Source organism: Fonticula alba (assembly GCF_000388065.1).
Source record: "Fonticula alba strain ATCC 38817 unplaced genomic scaffold supercont2.6, whole genome shotgun sequence".
Taxonomy (NCBI): domain Eukaryota; order Rotosphaerida; family Fonticulaceae; genus Fonticula; species Fonticula alba.
Genome location: NW_009242976.1, coordinates 264,323 through 277,335, shown reverse-complemented (window position 1 = coordinate 277,335; position 13,013 = coordinate 264,323). Strand labels below are relative to the sequence as shown.

Sequence of the window (13,013 nt, the reverse complement as noted above, 5' to 3'; positions counted from 1 at the left end):
TCAATCTCATCATCGCCATGTATATCGGTACGCGGGTGCATCCCCACCACCGGCTCGGCCACCTGGCCGCCTTCTCCTCGCTCCCTCACCTCGTCCCCCCGGCCCCCGGCTTGATCCCGTCCCGGGCCCATCATGCAGGCACACTTCTCTTCTCCTACGGTAGCCTCGTGCGTGCCTGGACACTTCGCCTTGCCCCTTCCTCTGCTTGTGCTTCCCTCTGCCGGTCCCCGTCTCCCTGTGGCTGCCTCCAGCCACTTGTGCATTCATCTTGGCGCTAACCCCCCGGACTCCCGACGCGCAGTTCGCCAACCGTGTGCTGCCCATCCCGCCGGACTTTGGTGGATGTGTCTACGTCATTTGTATGTCTTGCCCCTCCTCCTCCTGCTCCTCCTCTTGCCTCTCTTTCCTTTGTGTCGATCCTTCGCCACACACGATTGACCCCTTCCCCCCCCGGGCGGCCTCCCCTCCCCCGATCGCCACAGACTGGATGCAGCTCTACTTCGGCATGTTCCTGATGCTGGGGGCTTTCATGGTCCGAATCTGGAGGGTGCGCCCGGCGTCTGCCCCATCGCCCCTGTCAGCGCCCCAGCCCGGGCCTCATTCTAACCTCCGGGCTTGCCTCCCCCTCTCATGCATGATCGCAGCTGTACCTGATCTTCCTCCGGCGGAAGTCCATCTCGATGTTCACCCTGTACCTGCCCTTTGGGCTGGTCATGCTGGCCGGCTTCATCACCGGGGTCATCATCTCGGCGCTGCATCTGATGGACCCGGTGAATTTCGGCGGCATCAACCTCTGCTACATCAATGACCTGGCCTTCTATCCCCTTTTCGGGGTGATCCTCGTGGTCTTGGTGGCCCTGGCGGTGATCAGCTTCCGCACACGCAAGATCAGCCACCGGTACTTCGGCGAGTACAAGACCCTGGTCATTCAGATGGGGCTCGTGTTTCTGGTCTTCTTTGCGGGGCTCATTTTCGTCATCTTCGGCGCCCAATACCACCTCTGGGGCCGAGTGGTCTTGGCCATCCTGTCGCCCTCGCTGATGATGCTCACCAACCTGGTGCAGTATGCCAACGTGGTGTACCACCACATGACCGGTCGCGATGCCTACCTGGAGAAGTTCCACACCTCCCTCCGTCCGACGGCCGCCTCGTCCAGTGGCGCTGGCACCAGCTTCAGCACCAGCAATACGTCCCTGGTCCCGACCGCCCCCCTGGCCGGCGGCACGGTGGAGTCCCAATCGTCGAGCGCTCTCGCACCGGCCGAGGATACCCCGGCCACCGAGCGTCTCCCCCGGCAATCCACCTCCTCGCTCATGGACACCACGGCCTCTGGCTCGGATCTCTTCCTGACACACTCATCCTCCGGAACATCGGGCGGGTCTCCCGACGTCGGTCCAGCTGACAAGGAGGACTGCCATGGCGGGCACCGCCCCTCCGGCCCGTCGGATGGCGACGTCGCCATGGTCAAGGACACCGCCACCGCCGGCCCTGCTGCCCCCGTGCCCGGCGGCCACCGGCCACTTAGCATTCTGCCCACGCGTATTGCGGACGACACGGAAGCCGACGAGGGTTTCGAAATGGGGCCCATTGGCGGAGCAGGAGCTTCAACAACCTCTCCCAGTGCCAGCAGCAACACCTCCAGGAGGACCGATGACCCGGAGGCGGACATGTTCCTGGCGGAAATCCCCCGGTCACCCCTTCCACCCCAGCCGCAGGGTGGCTACGTCTCACAGCCCGAGGGCCTGTCGACTTTCTCCCTGGCTGAAGGGGCCTGGCAGCCTCTACCAGCCCCTCCCTCCTCCTCGGGGAGCTCCCTGCCTCTGCCTTCTGCTGATAGCCCATTGTCGCCTCCACATGAGTGAGCTTTCTCTCTCTCTCTCTCTCTCTCTCTCTCTCTTTGTGGCTGTCGCCCCTCCCACAAGCGTGCTGTGCCTATGGGAGAGGAAAGAAGTTCCTAGACCCAGGGTCGGAGGTTTCTTCTCCCCCCCTCCCCCCCTCCCCGCCCTTCTCTCTTCCAACTGAGTTCCCGAAGCTCCGGGCCGGTTTTGGGCATGTGAATCTCTCAGTGCCAGATTCTCCCTCCCCCTGTCTCCTCTCCCCCTTGCCTTGCCCTTTCCTTCCCTCCGGAATACATTGTCCTTGTTATTACATCCACCGATCCCCTGCATGCCCGTCACACAGAGAGAGAGAGAGGAGGGGAGGAGGGAAAAGGCCCCCGGTCCATAGGTATCCATTATTTGGCGTTGAGCGACTTCCGCCCGCCATGTGACCAGAGGGGCGAGGACATTGAGGAGGACCCCCCGGAGGGCACTGAGGAGAGAGTCGGAGACGCGCCAGCCGAACTGGGGCTCGACGACCCCGGGGCCGAGTGCGCCAGTGAGAGAGACGATAGTGATGAGTCCGGCGAGGGGAGCTGCTGCTGCTGCTGCAGGGAAGAGGCCGAGGCCGAGGCCGACAGGGGCCCAGGCGACGACAGAGCCGGCGAGTCAGGCAAAGGGGCAAGCTGCGACCGGGAAGCCGCGGCAGAAGCTGCCTGAAGATGCGGTATCGACCGAGTCAGCTGGGACAGCAGCAGGCCGGGGGACAGGCGCGAAAAGCGCGCACGCCGACGAAGACGCGCAGCTTCGGCCACTGGGCAAGCGCCGAGTGCCAGACGCACGGCCGTCGGGCACCCGAGCACCGGATCCCGGGCGGCCAGCTCCCCGACCGGCTGGCTGAGCTCCGGCAGCGGGCCGAAGGGATCGCTGGCTGGGGCCGGACCCGGGGCCGGCGTGGGTGGCACAAGTCGCAGGCACGGCCCACTCGGTGGCAGAAGCCGAAAGAGGCCGGCCGTTTGCGTGGTCAAGCCACCCCCGTGCAAGGCCCGCTCCAGGGAGAACTCCACGTGGACCGGAGTCGGCCGGGCTGGCGGGGCCGGAGCGTCGGGCGACAGAAGGGCCGCAAAGCGTTCGGGCGAATTGACAAACGAGTCGAAGGGATCCACGGGGAGGCGCTTTTTGGAATGCTCACCGGCGGGAAGGCCGGGGGCCGATTGGCCCGGGGCAAGAGCGCCGGATCCCGGCACCTGAGCCGGCCGCCGGCGTGGGGCCTGCGGAGCCCCTTGTCCGGCGGCCGCTGGCGGCTTGCCGGCATCGGAGGATACACCAGCTCGAGCTGCATCTGCACGGCCGGAGTCGCTTGACTTGCGTCGGTTGGGCGGTTCATTGATCGAAGTATCGGATCCGGATCCGGATGCCGAGCTGGAGCCGGCATCGGAAGACTTACGAGGCAGCCCGGCCGGGGTCTTCGGTAGCCGGCTGGAAAGGAGGCCAAAAGGCATGGGCCATCAGCATGATGCAGAAGGAGACAAGGAGGGGAAGAGATCGAGGCGAAGGAGCCCGGTCAAGCAGGGGCCCCCCCCCCCCCCCCCCCCGGAGGTTGCATACCGTTTTTTGATTGGAGGTTCTGAACCGGAGTCCGGTGGCTGGGCGCTGCCAGTTCGACCAGGGCCGGCGTCAGCATCGCCAGCACCCGGCCGATTGGCCCTCGCCGAGGGAAGAGCGTCTGTCGACATGTCGGACGCAGGGGAGCTGCCAGCCCGGCGGGCGCCGGCCCCCGGGCCTGGCGAGGGCGACACCCCGCGCGAGGCACCGGGGGTGGCTGCCCGGCTGGACGAGGCCGATGTCAGGCCGGTGTCGATATTATGCACGTTTTTCAGGTGGCGCGACAGGCCGGCTGCCGTGGCATAGCGCTTGGCACACCCGCTGCCATGGCAGATGTACTTCTTTGGCAGGGTGTTCGGAGCCAATGGGGGGGCCTCAGCATTCAAAGGAGGAGGGGCCGGCGCCACGGACTTTGGCGGGGCCGCACTTCCCACCGGCACAGGGACCCGCATGGTTGGTTCACGGACGCGGGCGTCGCGGGCGGGATGGGAGAGAGAGAGAGAGAGGGAAGGGGTGGGAGCTAATGAGGCACACGCCGAGCGAGGCCAAAAGGGGGAAACGCGATTGATAGGGGAGGGGGGGGGAGGGGGGCCTGATCTGTGCGTAGATCCCGCCCTGCTGTCTCGTCGGTTGCCCAAGAGAACACGATAGCGGGCGAGGCAGCGACAGTCACGGGCCGGCGACGGGCGGGCCCACACCCATCGGGGTCGGCCGCCAGCGGCAATCTCCCCCCCCCCCCCCCCGCCGCGTCCTTTGCCGGGCCGTTCGGGTTTCGATCAGGCCCATGCGTTGGCACCTATGCGAGGCCCGGCCGCATCACGGAAGTCCCTGCGTTGCCGGCGCAGTTTGCTGTTTGCGCGTGGCCGGCTCGCTCGTCCGTTGATCACTGCCGGCTACCCCCGCCCCCCGTCCCCCCCCCCTTCCCTCCCCGGGCGTTTGTGGCAGCCCGGCGCCCGCCGGCGGTTGCAACGATACAACTAGGCGGTTTGTTCTATTTGGGATGTGGGAGGCGGAAGGGGGAAGAGAAAAAACACCATGCAAGACATCCCCCCAACTGGCCGACCGCCCAGGGAAAGGTAGACAGATGCAAAGTACATGCCCGTGTGCGTGTCTTCTCACGTACACATACACACATACATTTGCATATCGGGAAAACTCAAGGTCACGGCACCAGGCGCGAAGCGGCGAGGCGCTTTACAACTCGTCAGACTGCGGCACAACCGCAGCCGCGGCCGCAGCCACAGTCGTAGTCTCAGCCGCAGCCGCAGCCGCAGTCGCAGTCGCAGCCGCAGCTTGTAGCTGGGCAAACGCCTGATCCATCCGATGCTGGGCCGTGTTGCCGGCCGCCCGGCGCATGGCGCGCGAGATGAACCGGGTGTTTGCATGCTTGGCCAGGGCAGGATGCTGGTAGTAGGACGACCCGACCAGCATTGAGAGGGTGGCCACGCGTTGCCGGTGCCCCAGGAGCCCGGGGCTGGTTGCAGTCGACAGATGGGGCACCATGGTCGACAGGGCATATGTCTCATGGCGGTGGTCCGACACCGGGGCCGACACGGGCTGGATCAGAGGGACCCCCTCGAAGGTGGCAGTATCATCACCGGGGGTGGCCTTCCAGCGGCTACCGGCAGAGGCCCGGATCCCAGGGCCGGCGCCCGTCCGGGCCGCCACGTGGCGACCGCGCTGGAACGGGCACACCTCCTGTGCCGGGTGCTGGCCACACGCCAGGCACAGGTCCACCAGGTCCTTCTCGCGCCGAGAGGCGGCCGACACCTGCAGGGCCCACGGATGGCCAACCATGCCCTTGGACCGGTTCTTCGGGCAGGGAGTGGCAGCATCGTGGGCACCGCAGTACGTGCAGAGACCCTGCATCTGACGGCGCTGACGCTCCTGCTGGGTGAGGATAATCTGACCGGAGGGCAGGGCCATTCGAGCATCGGCGGAGGCGTCCCCGGCGACCTTGGGCACCCGGTCCTTGTTCTTCTTCTTTTGCTTCTTCGCCGCCGTCACCGTCGCCGTCGTCCCAGAGGAGACTTCCACCGGGTCCTGGTGCTCGGTTTGGGCCTCGACCTCCGGACCGGTCTCAGCCTCAGCACCATCAACGGTCTCGGTCGACTGCTGCTTGGAGGGCTTCTTGGTGGGGCGATACTGCTGTGAAGCTGTGATGGTGGCGCAGGGCTGTCCACTCGGGTGTAGCCCACAATAGACACACAGGTCCTGCCGCAGGCGACGGTCATGCTCGGCCATGGTCAAAGCACGGACCCCATTCACCAGGAGGATGCCTCGCCGGGCAAGGTGCTGGCAGGGCACGGAGTTCGCATGGAGGCCACACTCCTCGCACAGGTCGAGGCTACGACGCCGGCGCTTCTCGGCCTTGGGCACGATCACCCGGTTGTTCTTCAACAAGACGCGATACCGCTGGAGCATCTTCGGACACTCGACGGAGCTCGGGTGCTCACCGCAGTAGAAGCACAAGTCCTCCTGGATACGGCGAGTGGCCTCGGCCGGCCGGAGGCGGAAGCGCCCACCGACAAACTGGTGCGTCGTGCTGCCGGTGGCCCAATTGGGACAGGGCTCATGCCATGCGTGTTTTCCACAGGCTTCACACAGGCCGAGGTTGCGGAAGAGGAGCCGATGCGCCTTCGGCGGGAGGGGCGTCAGCCCGTGCGCGGGCGAGAAGCGCAAACTGCGCGTGTTCCGGGGCGGGAACTGGCCAAACAGCGACAGTCCAAGCGGCCGCCGGCCGGGGGACTCCCGTGCCCGAGCCAGCGCCTGGCGCAGGGTCATCGCCGGGAGGGGCTTGCGCGTGATTCGCGGCGCCGAGCTGGACATGCCGGGCCAGGCTGCGGTCCCATTCTGGAGTTCCTCAAGCCGGGGATACCGGGAGTTGTGTGTGCGATCCTCGGCGCGGGAGTCGGCCTGGTCGTCGTCCGAGTCATCGAAGACGGCCCAGGAGTCCCGGCGCTGGCGAGTGTGAGCCCCACCATGGCGGAGGGACCGGCCGCGACCAGGCTCAGGGGAGATGTGCTCGGTGTCCTGGAGCTCGGGATCGTGGAGGGAACTGCTGTGGCGCGAATCGCGACGCGACTTGCGCAGCACATTGGTGGGCACCGGGTCGTCGCTCACATCCCGGGGCTCCTGGTCATGGAGCTGCGCGAGATCGACGAGCCCGGGGTCATGGAGGGAGCTATTGCGCCAGGAGGCAGATCGACGGCCCTCACGGCGCTCGCCCTGGTGATGCTCGGCCTCCGCCTCGTCATGGTCGTCAGGCCGGAATTGCGGGACAAAGGCCGCCGATCCGTGGGGCTGCTGGGACAGGAAGTTCCGTGATGATGATGATGAGGAGTAGTCGGCGGCCGCAACAGCACGGGCCGTGCGCGACAGCCGGGCTGGTCTCAGCAGCGTGAGCAACGTCTCCTTCGGGCACGCGCGCGCGCGGGAGAGAGAGAGAGAGGAGTTGGATGGACGACCTAGGTCAGGACGAAGCAAAGGCAGGGCCAAGGGAGGCCGACGAGAGGAGGGCCGGCGACAGACCGAGAGTGGCGAAGGAGGGCGAGCGACGCGGCGGAGGATGGCAAGAGAATGCAGCAGGAGGGCGCAGCGGGAGGAGCAGGGGAAAAGAAGAGCAGATACAATGCGTGGCAATATCGGGAGGGGGAGGGGGGCGGGGGGTAAGGAGGGGGGAGGGGGGACGCGGATCGCAAAGAGTCGAGTACTTTCATCTCAGCAGAGGGCCGAGCCACTGGCGGCATGGTTGCCAAAAGGCCTTGGGCGATTGCCCTTCCTCGCGCAGCCCCCCGGGCCCCCGGGGTGAATCTCGGGACAGCGTGGAGGCGCCAGCAAAAACATGGCCAGGCCGAGAGGGGCCCAAACAGTCAGCCAGCCCGGGGGTCGCCCCCCCCCCCCCGCGCCGCCCCCCCCCCCTCGTCCCTCTCTCTGTTGTCTCCACACCATTTTTTTTTGTTGTTTTTTCTTTGGTGGGGGGTTGTTTTTTTTTGGGGGGTGTGGGGGGAGGAGAACCAGAACACAAATGTCATTATTGGCGGTGCGCTGGCACATAACACGCATCAGAACCGTCTCGCGATGTGCGGCGTGACCGGATCACGGAGGCCCGGCGATCCTCACCCAACGCCAACGCCTGGGGGGGGGGGGGGGGCCTGTCTGTCAACTCTCCCCGTCTCTCACTCTCTCCCTCTGGATGGATGACAACAGGGCCGGTGCAAGCATCTACGAGAGACGTGAAGCCGAGGGTCCGGATGTTGTTTACCTTTTTCTTTGGCGTCTGGGGATGGAAGAAGAGGGAGCCCGGCCACGCACTCGGCACCTAGTCGCCGGGCATGTTGCCCCTCCCGTCCGTCCATTCTCCCTTTGCGCCCCTTCTGTGATCCCCTCCAATCGCTGCAATCTCTTCCCCCACCTCGACATGTACTCTCCCGGCCCCCTGGTCGGTGCCTGGCTGTCGCCGAGCCTCTCCCCCTTCGGCGTGTATCTTCCCCTGGTCACGGCTGGCCTGTTGCTGGTTGGGTTGATGTTCATCGGGACCTTCATCCAGTGCGTCTCCCCCTTCTGTCATGCTCTCTCCCTCTCTCTCTCTCTCTCACTCGCCCGCTCGCTCGCTTGCTCTGTCCATTCGTGACGTCTGACCCTTCGCCTTGCCCAGGTCCATCTCGGCGCACCGTGCCCTGGATGGCTCGAAAGGCGGCCGCCCATCATCCATTCTTTCGGACATGGCTCTGGCCATGGCGGCTTCGCTATTGCTGGGCTTCGGCATCATCAGCCTGGCGGCCCTGTTGGGTGTTCCTCTGTAATATCGTGGCCTCCTCACACCCTACTTGGAGCCCTATGCTCCCACCTTCTCGCCCTCTCTCTCTCTTTCTCTGTCTCTGTCTCTGTCTCTCCTGTCCTTGTGAAATGTAAATTAGTCTCTTCTGGACATTTGATGCCCGCCCTCCCCTTTACACGACATGTAGGCGTGTTGCCGGCGGTATATTCGGGAAGTCTTCTTGGAGATGCAAGGGCCGGATGGACGGTCACTCCTTCAAGTTCTTGCCGTACTCCTCATCCAAGCCGGTGAAATCCGAGATCTTGGCGGCATCCTCCTGCAAGATGATGCACTCATGTAAGTGTGCGCACTTTTGCGTTTGTGTGTGTGTGTGTGTGTGTGTGTGTGCGTGGGCAGGGGGGAAGGAAAAAAAAAGGAAAAAAGGAATCGAGAAAATAGCCGTATTGCAATCGAGGGAAGTACGCACATCGACCATGCCACAGGGGAGGAAGCCATTCGACTTGCAGTTGCTGTACCGAAGATGTCAGGTCAAAAACATATGTCAGTGGGTGTGCCCAAGCGAAGAAAAAAAGCATCTGACAGGGCCCCATGGTTGGAAGCCAATCAGGGAGCATGGCAGAGAGCAGCAGCAGCAGCAGCAGCAGCAGCAGCAGCAGCACGCCACGCACAAGCACTGATGCCGGGGATACGGATAGAGGGAGTCCGTGCGCCACCGACAGTTGGTGCACCGGAAGAAGTGCTTCTTCCGAGGCTGGCCTGTCCGATAGGCGTGTCCGAGTTCGTCACACATTGGAGTTGGCTTCTCAGACCACAGGTCGCACTGTACAGGGCCCAGGAAATCAGCGGTGGTCGGGATGGCGAAATGGTAAAAGGAACGCCAAGGGACAAATGACATGCGCGCATATACAAATGAACAATACATCCACATATCGATGCATGACAGTCATGTGGAGTGTGTGTGTGTGTGTGTGTGGCTGTGATTGTGTGTGGCTGTGATTGTGTGTGGCTGTGATTGTGGTGGCAGCTGTCTGGAAACGCACCGACGGACAGAACACCGCGCGCACGGTGATGAACTGCACTTTGCGCATACGATCATACGCGCGCTCCTGCTTGGCGAGGCGATTGAACACCACATCTCGCTGCTTCTTCTCCTCGGCATTGATCTTGTCTTGTTGCAGGGACCGAGCCGATCCGGCACTCTTGACCAGGGATGCATCCATGCCGAGTGCCTTCATCAGGGCATCGGCCGAGGGGTCGCGCGTGGCACCAGATGAGGCCTCCTTCGGGTTGGACTTGCCGGATGAGGCCTTGACGGCCGAGGCTGTTGCGGCCGGCCGGCGCCGCTCGAAGGCCGATAGCAACACACTGTTGGACACCACGGATGAGCGAGATCGCCCGGCCGTGTCCAGCGAGCTAGACCGGCGCACGTCGGCCGGAAGAGCCTCCGCCTGTGTTCGAGGGACCGATGGATCGGGCGCCGGGAAGAGAGCAGGGCCGTTTGAGGCGACCGCGCGACGGCCCAGCTCCGTGGCAACGGCCATCTGCGACTGGGTCGCCGGGAAAGGGCGACGCCAGTGTCAACAGCGGCCGGGCAAGAAGGCATGAGGAGAGGAGGGGGGAGGGGAAAAAGAAGAAGAAGAAGAAGAAGAAAAAGATGAAACAAGGCACAAGACAACATACAATGGCAATGTCAGTGGCCACCTCGGGCAGCTCCAAGTCAATGAGAGGGGCAGCATCGGGTGCGGTGCGCGGGCGCTTGGCTGGAGTGGACTTTCCACTTGCCGAAAGGTGAGCGCCAACAACCGACGGCCCGAGGCCTCCACCGATGATCGGGACGAAGGCGCGACTATTGAGCTCGGACCCGGGGTCCGATAGTTCAAGGCTGGTGCGTTCGCGCTTGTATGACAGCTCGGCCGCCGGTGCCGGTCGCCGCATCTGGGGATTGGCCTCCAGGAACTTTTCACTTCGACCAGGAAGTCAGGAGGCTGGCCCAAAAGAGAAGCAATGTCACACTGGCAGGACGCACAAAGACCGGTGCGCGGCGGCCGCGTCGGCAGCGCGGTTTTTGGCCAGGGTGCCCAGATCCACAAGTTGGCCGTCAGGCAGGAGCTTCAGCCCGGCCGCCTCGGGGCCGGCCAGGTGAGCCACATCCAGGGTCGAGTTGCGGCCCTGACGCCGGGTGCCAGTGTCAGGACGGACGGATGAGGGACTGGAAGGTGGGACGGGATGGCGGTCGGGGGGTCAGCAAAAAGAAGTCAAGACAGAGGGGGAGAGGAGCTGGCCAAACGAAAGCAGGGGGCAAGGGGGGAGATCTTGTCGCACCCAACTCGCAGTTCCGCGCGATTGAGAACTGACGACCTGAAAGCCATCATCAAGTGGTGTTCACAAGTGGGCCCACGCGATCTGGCGGGAATCCGGACGGTGCATCCGGGGAGTGGGGGATGCGAAGAGGAAACCAAACACCAATTAGCAGGAAAATCGTGTGTGTGTGTGTGTGTGTGTGTGCGTGTGTGTAAAGAACGCTGTGGAAGGGCGCCCGTACGTGTCGATCTTGATGGTACAGCGCTGCCCTGTGCTAGTGCGAATTGCGTCGCAAACGCCAAAATGCACGGCCCGGCCAATGGGACAAAGCTGACGCGAGTCGCGAATGAATAGCGTGGTCGTTTGGTCGGTGGTGGTTTGCTACGATTGAGCCACAGTCAGCAAACCGGCAAAGAGGGTTCTGCTCAATGAATGAGAGGGAGGGAGGCAGAGAGAGAAAGAGACATGGCGGCAACACACCGGAAGAACCTTTGGACGGCGGAGGAGGATGGCCGTGCCCTCCTCAATATCCGCATGGTCCTTGAAAACCGAGCCAAAAAGCAGCAGAGCCGCCGAAGCCCGGGGATTCGAGGTGTCCCCGCGGAGGTCGGTCAACTTCCAGCGAACATAGAGTTCGCCTTTGGAACTTTGGCACAGTCAGCGATAAGGAGGAGAGGGGGCGAAGATGAAGGAAGTGCGAGTGTACGAGGTACATACGACTTGAGGGGATCCGACTTGGCTGTCAGAATACCGAGTACGGAAAGGGACTCTTCCTTGGCCTGAGTCGAATACGCAGCGAGCTGAGAAACCCGAAGTTCACGCGTGCCGGCCACCAAGGCACGGATTTTCCCCTGGCTCTGGAAGACGGGCGATCTGATCATGGGGTGGTGAGTAAGAGTGTCGATGCGCACACCTGTGTGCGCCTGTGTGCGTCTGTGTGCGCCTGTGTGCGCCTGTGCGTGCGTGTGCGTGTGCGTGTGTGTGTGTGTGTTCGCATGGCAGGAGGCCCATGTGCGAGAGGAGAGGTATGACTTTCAGGGGAAAAGGTACAATTCGATGGCCGTGTGAAACATTGCTGTCGCCAGCGCGACCGGATCCTGGGCACGAGGCCTCTCCTCGGATGGAGCCGGAGGAGCCATCTCCGGTCTCGAGGGGGAGGGCGGAGCAGCACCCGAGGTGGATGGTGTGGCGTCCACGCGCGGTGGAGCGTCAGAGGCCGACATGCCAAGGGCAAGGAGAAAAGATGAAACGGCAGGGAGGACAAGGGAGGGGGGGGGCAAGAGGCTAGCGCGATTGCCAAATCCGCAAGTAGGCCGTCTGAAATAAAAAAAAAAAAGGCGATCCCACGTTCGATCGGAGGATCGGCACGGCCTCCGGTGGTGCACTTGCCACAGGTGGGGCAAAGGAAAATAATCCAACCCTGGTGGGAAGTGATTTTTAAAATAAAAACGCGCGAAGATCACATGGCGTCGTTCCAGTTTTTAAGACCGCAAATACAAAGGGACTTTTGTGCGGATGGAAATTCGTGTATTGTGATTTTCCGCCTCCTCCCCCGGCCAAAGCGAAGGAGGCAGGGCAAGAAAAAGAGGGAAAGAGGGAGAGGGGCAAAATGCCACCGCGTCCCGGTTGTTCAGTCGTTTTGGAACATGTTGGCAAATAACCCCATGCGGCCGGAGAGCAGGAAACCGGAGACAGACTCGGTCTTGACGATGGCGTTGCTGTAGACCTGCTTCCCGAGGGTGTCGAGCGAGCTGAGGGCCTGTGCATCTGGTGGGGGTGCCGTCACGGCGAAGACCGCACGATAGGGCGCCTTGTTGGGCAGAATGACGACGATCTCGTCTGAAGAGCCCGGATGGGGGGTGTCAGGAAGGAAAAAGGGACCGTCCCGGAGTTGCACAGCCGAGTGAGCATGCAGGCTGGCATGGGAACAGCGGGCAAAGGGGGGGGGGAAAAGAAAGAAAAAAAAAGAAAGAAGTCACCGATGGCGATCTTGGATGGACGCCGGGGGCCTCCTCCCTGTCTGGGGGCACGCACAATAGATATTGAAGAGCCGAGCCGCTGTGGAGGAGGGAGCCTTGGTGGGCAAGGTGAAAACGATGTTTTCATTGGCAGTCTCCCCTGGGGCGATCTTGAGAGGAAGTTTCTGCTTCTGGATATTGGAGTAGATGTACACCTGGGTGGTGGCAACATGGTGCCGGACCGAGAAGGCCAGATTCAAGCGGACTTTGATGTCCTTGAGCTTCTTGGAGGACTGATTGACGATGGACAGGGCGAGGGCCACCTGATCGCCGGCATTGTATGCCTGACGATCGCCAAGGGGCATGGAGGGGGGAGAGCGGACATCAGCAGAGGGAGAGAGAGAGAGGGGGGGTAGGTGTGAATGTGAGGATGGAAAATGCGAGGAGGGGCAAATCCCGGTGGGAAATCCACAGAAGCAAGAATGCACAGGCGCAGGAGTATAGCCACGTCAAGAGGCGAGGGGTTGAGGAAAAAGCAAGAGAAGGGGGACG

The 13,013-nt window shown here is 63.1% G+C and overlaps 6 protein-coding genes across 8 annotated transcripts in view; 3 read left to right on the top strand and 3 right to left on the bottom strand.

Annotated features, from left to right (window-relative positions):
• Positions 1–1,885, top strand: part of H696_03733 (hypothetical protein) — an 8,451-nt gene extending 6,566 nt beyond the window's left edge. Inside the window, exons 2-5 of the mRNA XM_009497589.1 lie at positions 139–167; positions 302–359; positions 483–547; positions 645–1,885. Of these exons, the coding sequence (XP_009495864.1) occupies positions 139–167; positions 302–359; positions 483–547; positions 645–1,862 (1,370 nt within the window). The 3' untranslated portion in view covers positions 1,863–1,885. The remainder of the gene's footprint in view (positions 1–138; positions 168–301; positions 360–482; positions 548–644) is intronic.
• A 15-nt stretch (positions 1,886–1,900) lies between these two features.
• Positions 1,901–4,009, bottom strand: H696_03732. 2 transcript variants are annotated; one of them, XM_009497587.1, is made up of 2 exons: positions 3,426–4,009; positions 1,901–3,296 (listed from the first exon to the last, which is right to left on the bottom strand). In XM_009497587.1, exons 1-2 carry the CDS (start codon positions 3,872–3,874, stop codon positions 2,234–2,236), a joined length of 1,512 nt encoding a protein of 503 aa, XP_009495862.1. In that variant the 5' UTR covers positions 3,875–4,009; the 3' UTR covers positions 1,901–2,233. The 2 variants fall into 2 exon arrangements, with proteins under 2 accessions (XP_009495862.1, XP_009495863.1); XM_009497588.1 differs by lacking the exon at positions 3,426–4,009 and having other exon boundaries at positions 1,901–3,411.
• A 682-nt stretch (positions 4,010–4,691) lies between these two features.
• Positions 4,692–7,099, top strand: H696_03731 (hypothetical protein). Its single transcript, XM_009497586.1, has one exon. It carries the CDS (start codon positions 5,655–5,657, stop codon positions 6,747–6,749), a length of 1,095 nt encoding a protein of 364 aa, XP_009495861.1. The 5' UTR covers positions 4,692–5,654; the 3' UTR covers positions 6,750–7,099.
• Positions 7,100–7,733: 634 nt separating this feature from the next.
• On the top strand, positions 7,734–8,354 carry H696_03730 (hypothetical protein). Its single transcript, XM_009497585.1, has 2 exons — positions 7,734–7,970; positions 8,080–8,354. The coding sequence occupies exons 1-2, from the start codon at positions 7,843–7,845 to the stop codon at positions 8,225–8,227; spliced, it is 276 nt and encodes a 91-aa protein (XP_009495860.1). The 5' UTR covers positions 7,734–7,842; the 3' UTR covers positions 8,228–8,354.
• H696_03729 lies at positions 8,329–11,775 on the bottom strand. 2 transcript variants are annotated; one of them, XM_009497583.1, is made up of 11 exons: positions 11,554–11,775; positions 11,221–11,376; positions 10,984–11,149; positions 10,745–10,884; positions 10,525–10,605; positions 10,229–10,411; positions 9,883–10,165; positions 9,243–9,749; positions 8,871–9,022; positions 8,669–8,711; positions 8,329–8,518 (listed from the first exon to the last, which is right to left on the bottom strand). In XM_009497583.1, exons 1-11 carry the CDS (start codon positions 11,724–11,726, stop codon positions 8,450–8,452), a joined length of 1,953 nt encoding a protein of 650 aa, XP_009495858.1. In that variant the 5' UTR covers positions 11,727–11,775; the 3' UTR covers positions 8,329–8,449. The 2 variants fall into 2 exon arrangements, with proteins under 2 accessions (XP_009495858.1, XP_009495859.1); XM_009497584.1 differs by having other exon boundaries at positions 8,871–9,749.
• A 358-nt stretch (positions 11,776–12,133) lies between these two features.
• H696_03728 (hypothetical protein) overlaps positions 12,134–13,013 on the bottom strand; it is a gene marked incomplete at both ends in the record, with an annotated part of 1,783 nt that continues 903 nt past the window's right edge. The window contains 2 exons of the mRNA XM_009497582.1: positions 12,134–12,342; positions 12,538–12,805. Of these exons, the coding sequence (XP_009495857.1) occupies positions 12,134–12,342; positions 12,538–12,805 (477 nt within the window). The remainder of the gene's footprint in view (positions 12,343–12,537; positions 12,806–13,013) is intronic.

Excerpts from the sequence above, each read along its gene's own strand:
- H696_03732 (XM_009497587.1), bottom strand. The coding sequence starts at position 3,874 with ATGCGGGTCCCTGTGCCGGTGGGAAGTGCGGCCCCGCCAAAGTCCGTG. Across the intron at positions 3,297-3,425 it reads GAACCTCCAATCAAAAAACG|CCGGCTACCGAAGACCCCGG; the intron begins GTATGCAACCTC and ends CCTCCTTTCCAG.
- H696_03731 (XM_009497586.1), top strand. The coding sequence starts at position 5,655 with ATGCTCGGCCATGGTCAAAGCACGGACCCCATTCACCAGGAGGATGCC.
- H696_03730 (XM_009497585.1), top strand. The coding sequence starts at position 7,843 with ATGTACTCTCCCGGCCCCCTGGTCGGTGCCTGGCTGTCGCCGAGCCTC. Across the intron at positions 7,971-8,079 it reads TTCATCGGGACCTTCATCCA|GTCCATCTCGGCGCACCGTG; the intron begins GTGCGTCTCCCC and ends CGCCTTGCCCAG.
- H696_03729 (XM_009497583.1), bottom strand. The coding sequence starts at position 11,726 with ATGTCGGCCTCTGACGCTCCACCGCGCGTGGACGCCACACCATCCACC. Across the intron at positions 11,150-11,220 it reads AAGTCGGATCCCCTCAAGTC|TTCCAAAGGCGAACTCTATG; the intron begins GTATGTACCTCG and ends ACTGTGCCAAAG. Across the intron at positions 10,885-10,983 it reads GCCGTCCAAAGGTTCTTCCG|CAAACCACCACCGACCAAAC; the intron begins GTGTGTTGCCGC and ends GCTCAATCGTAG.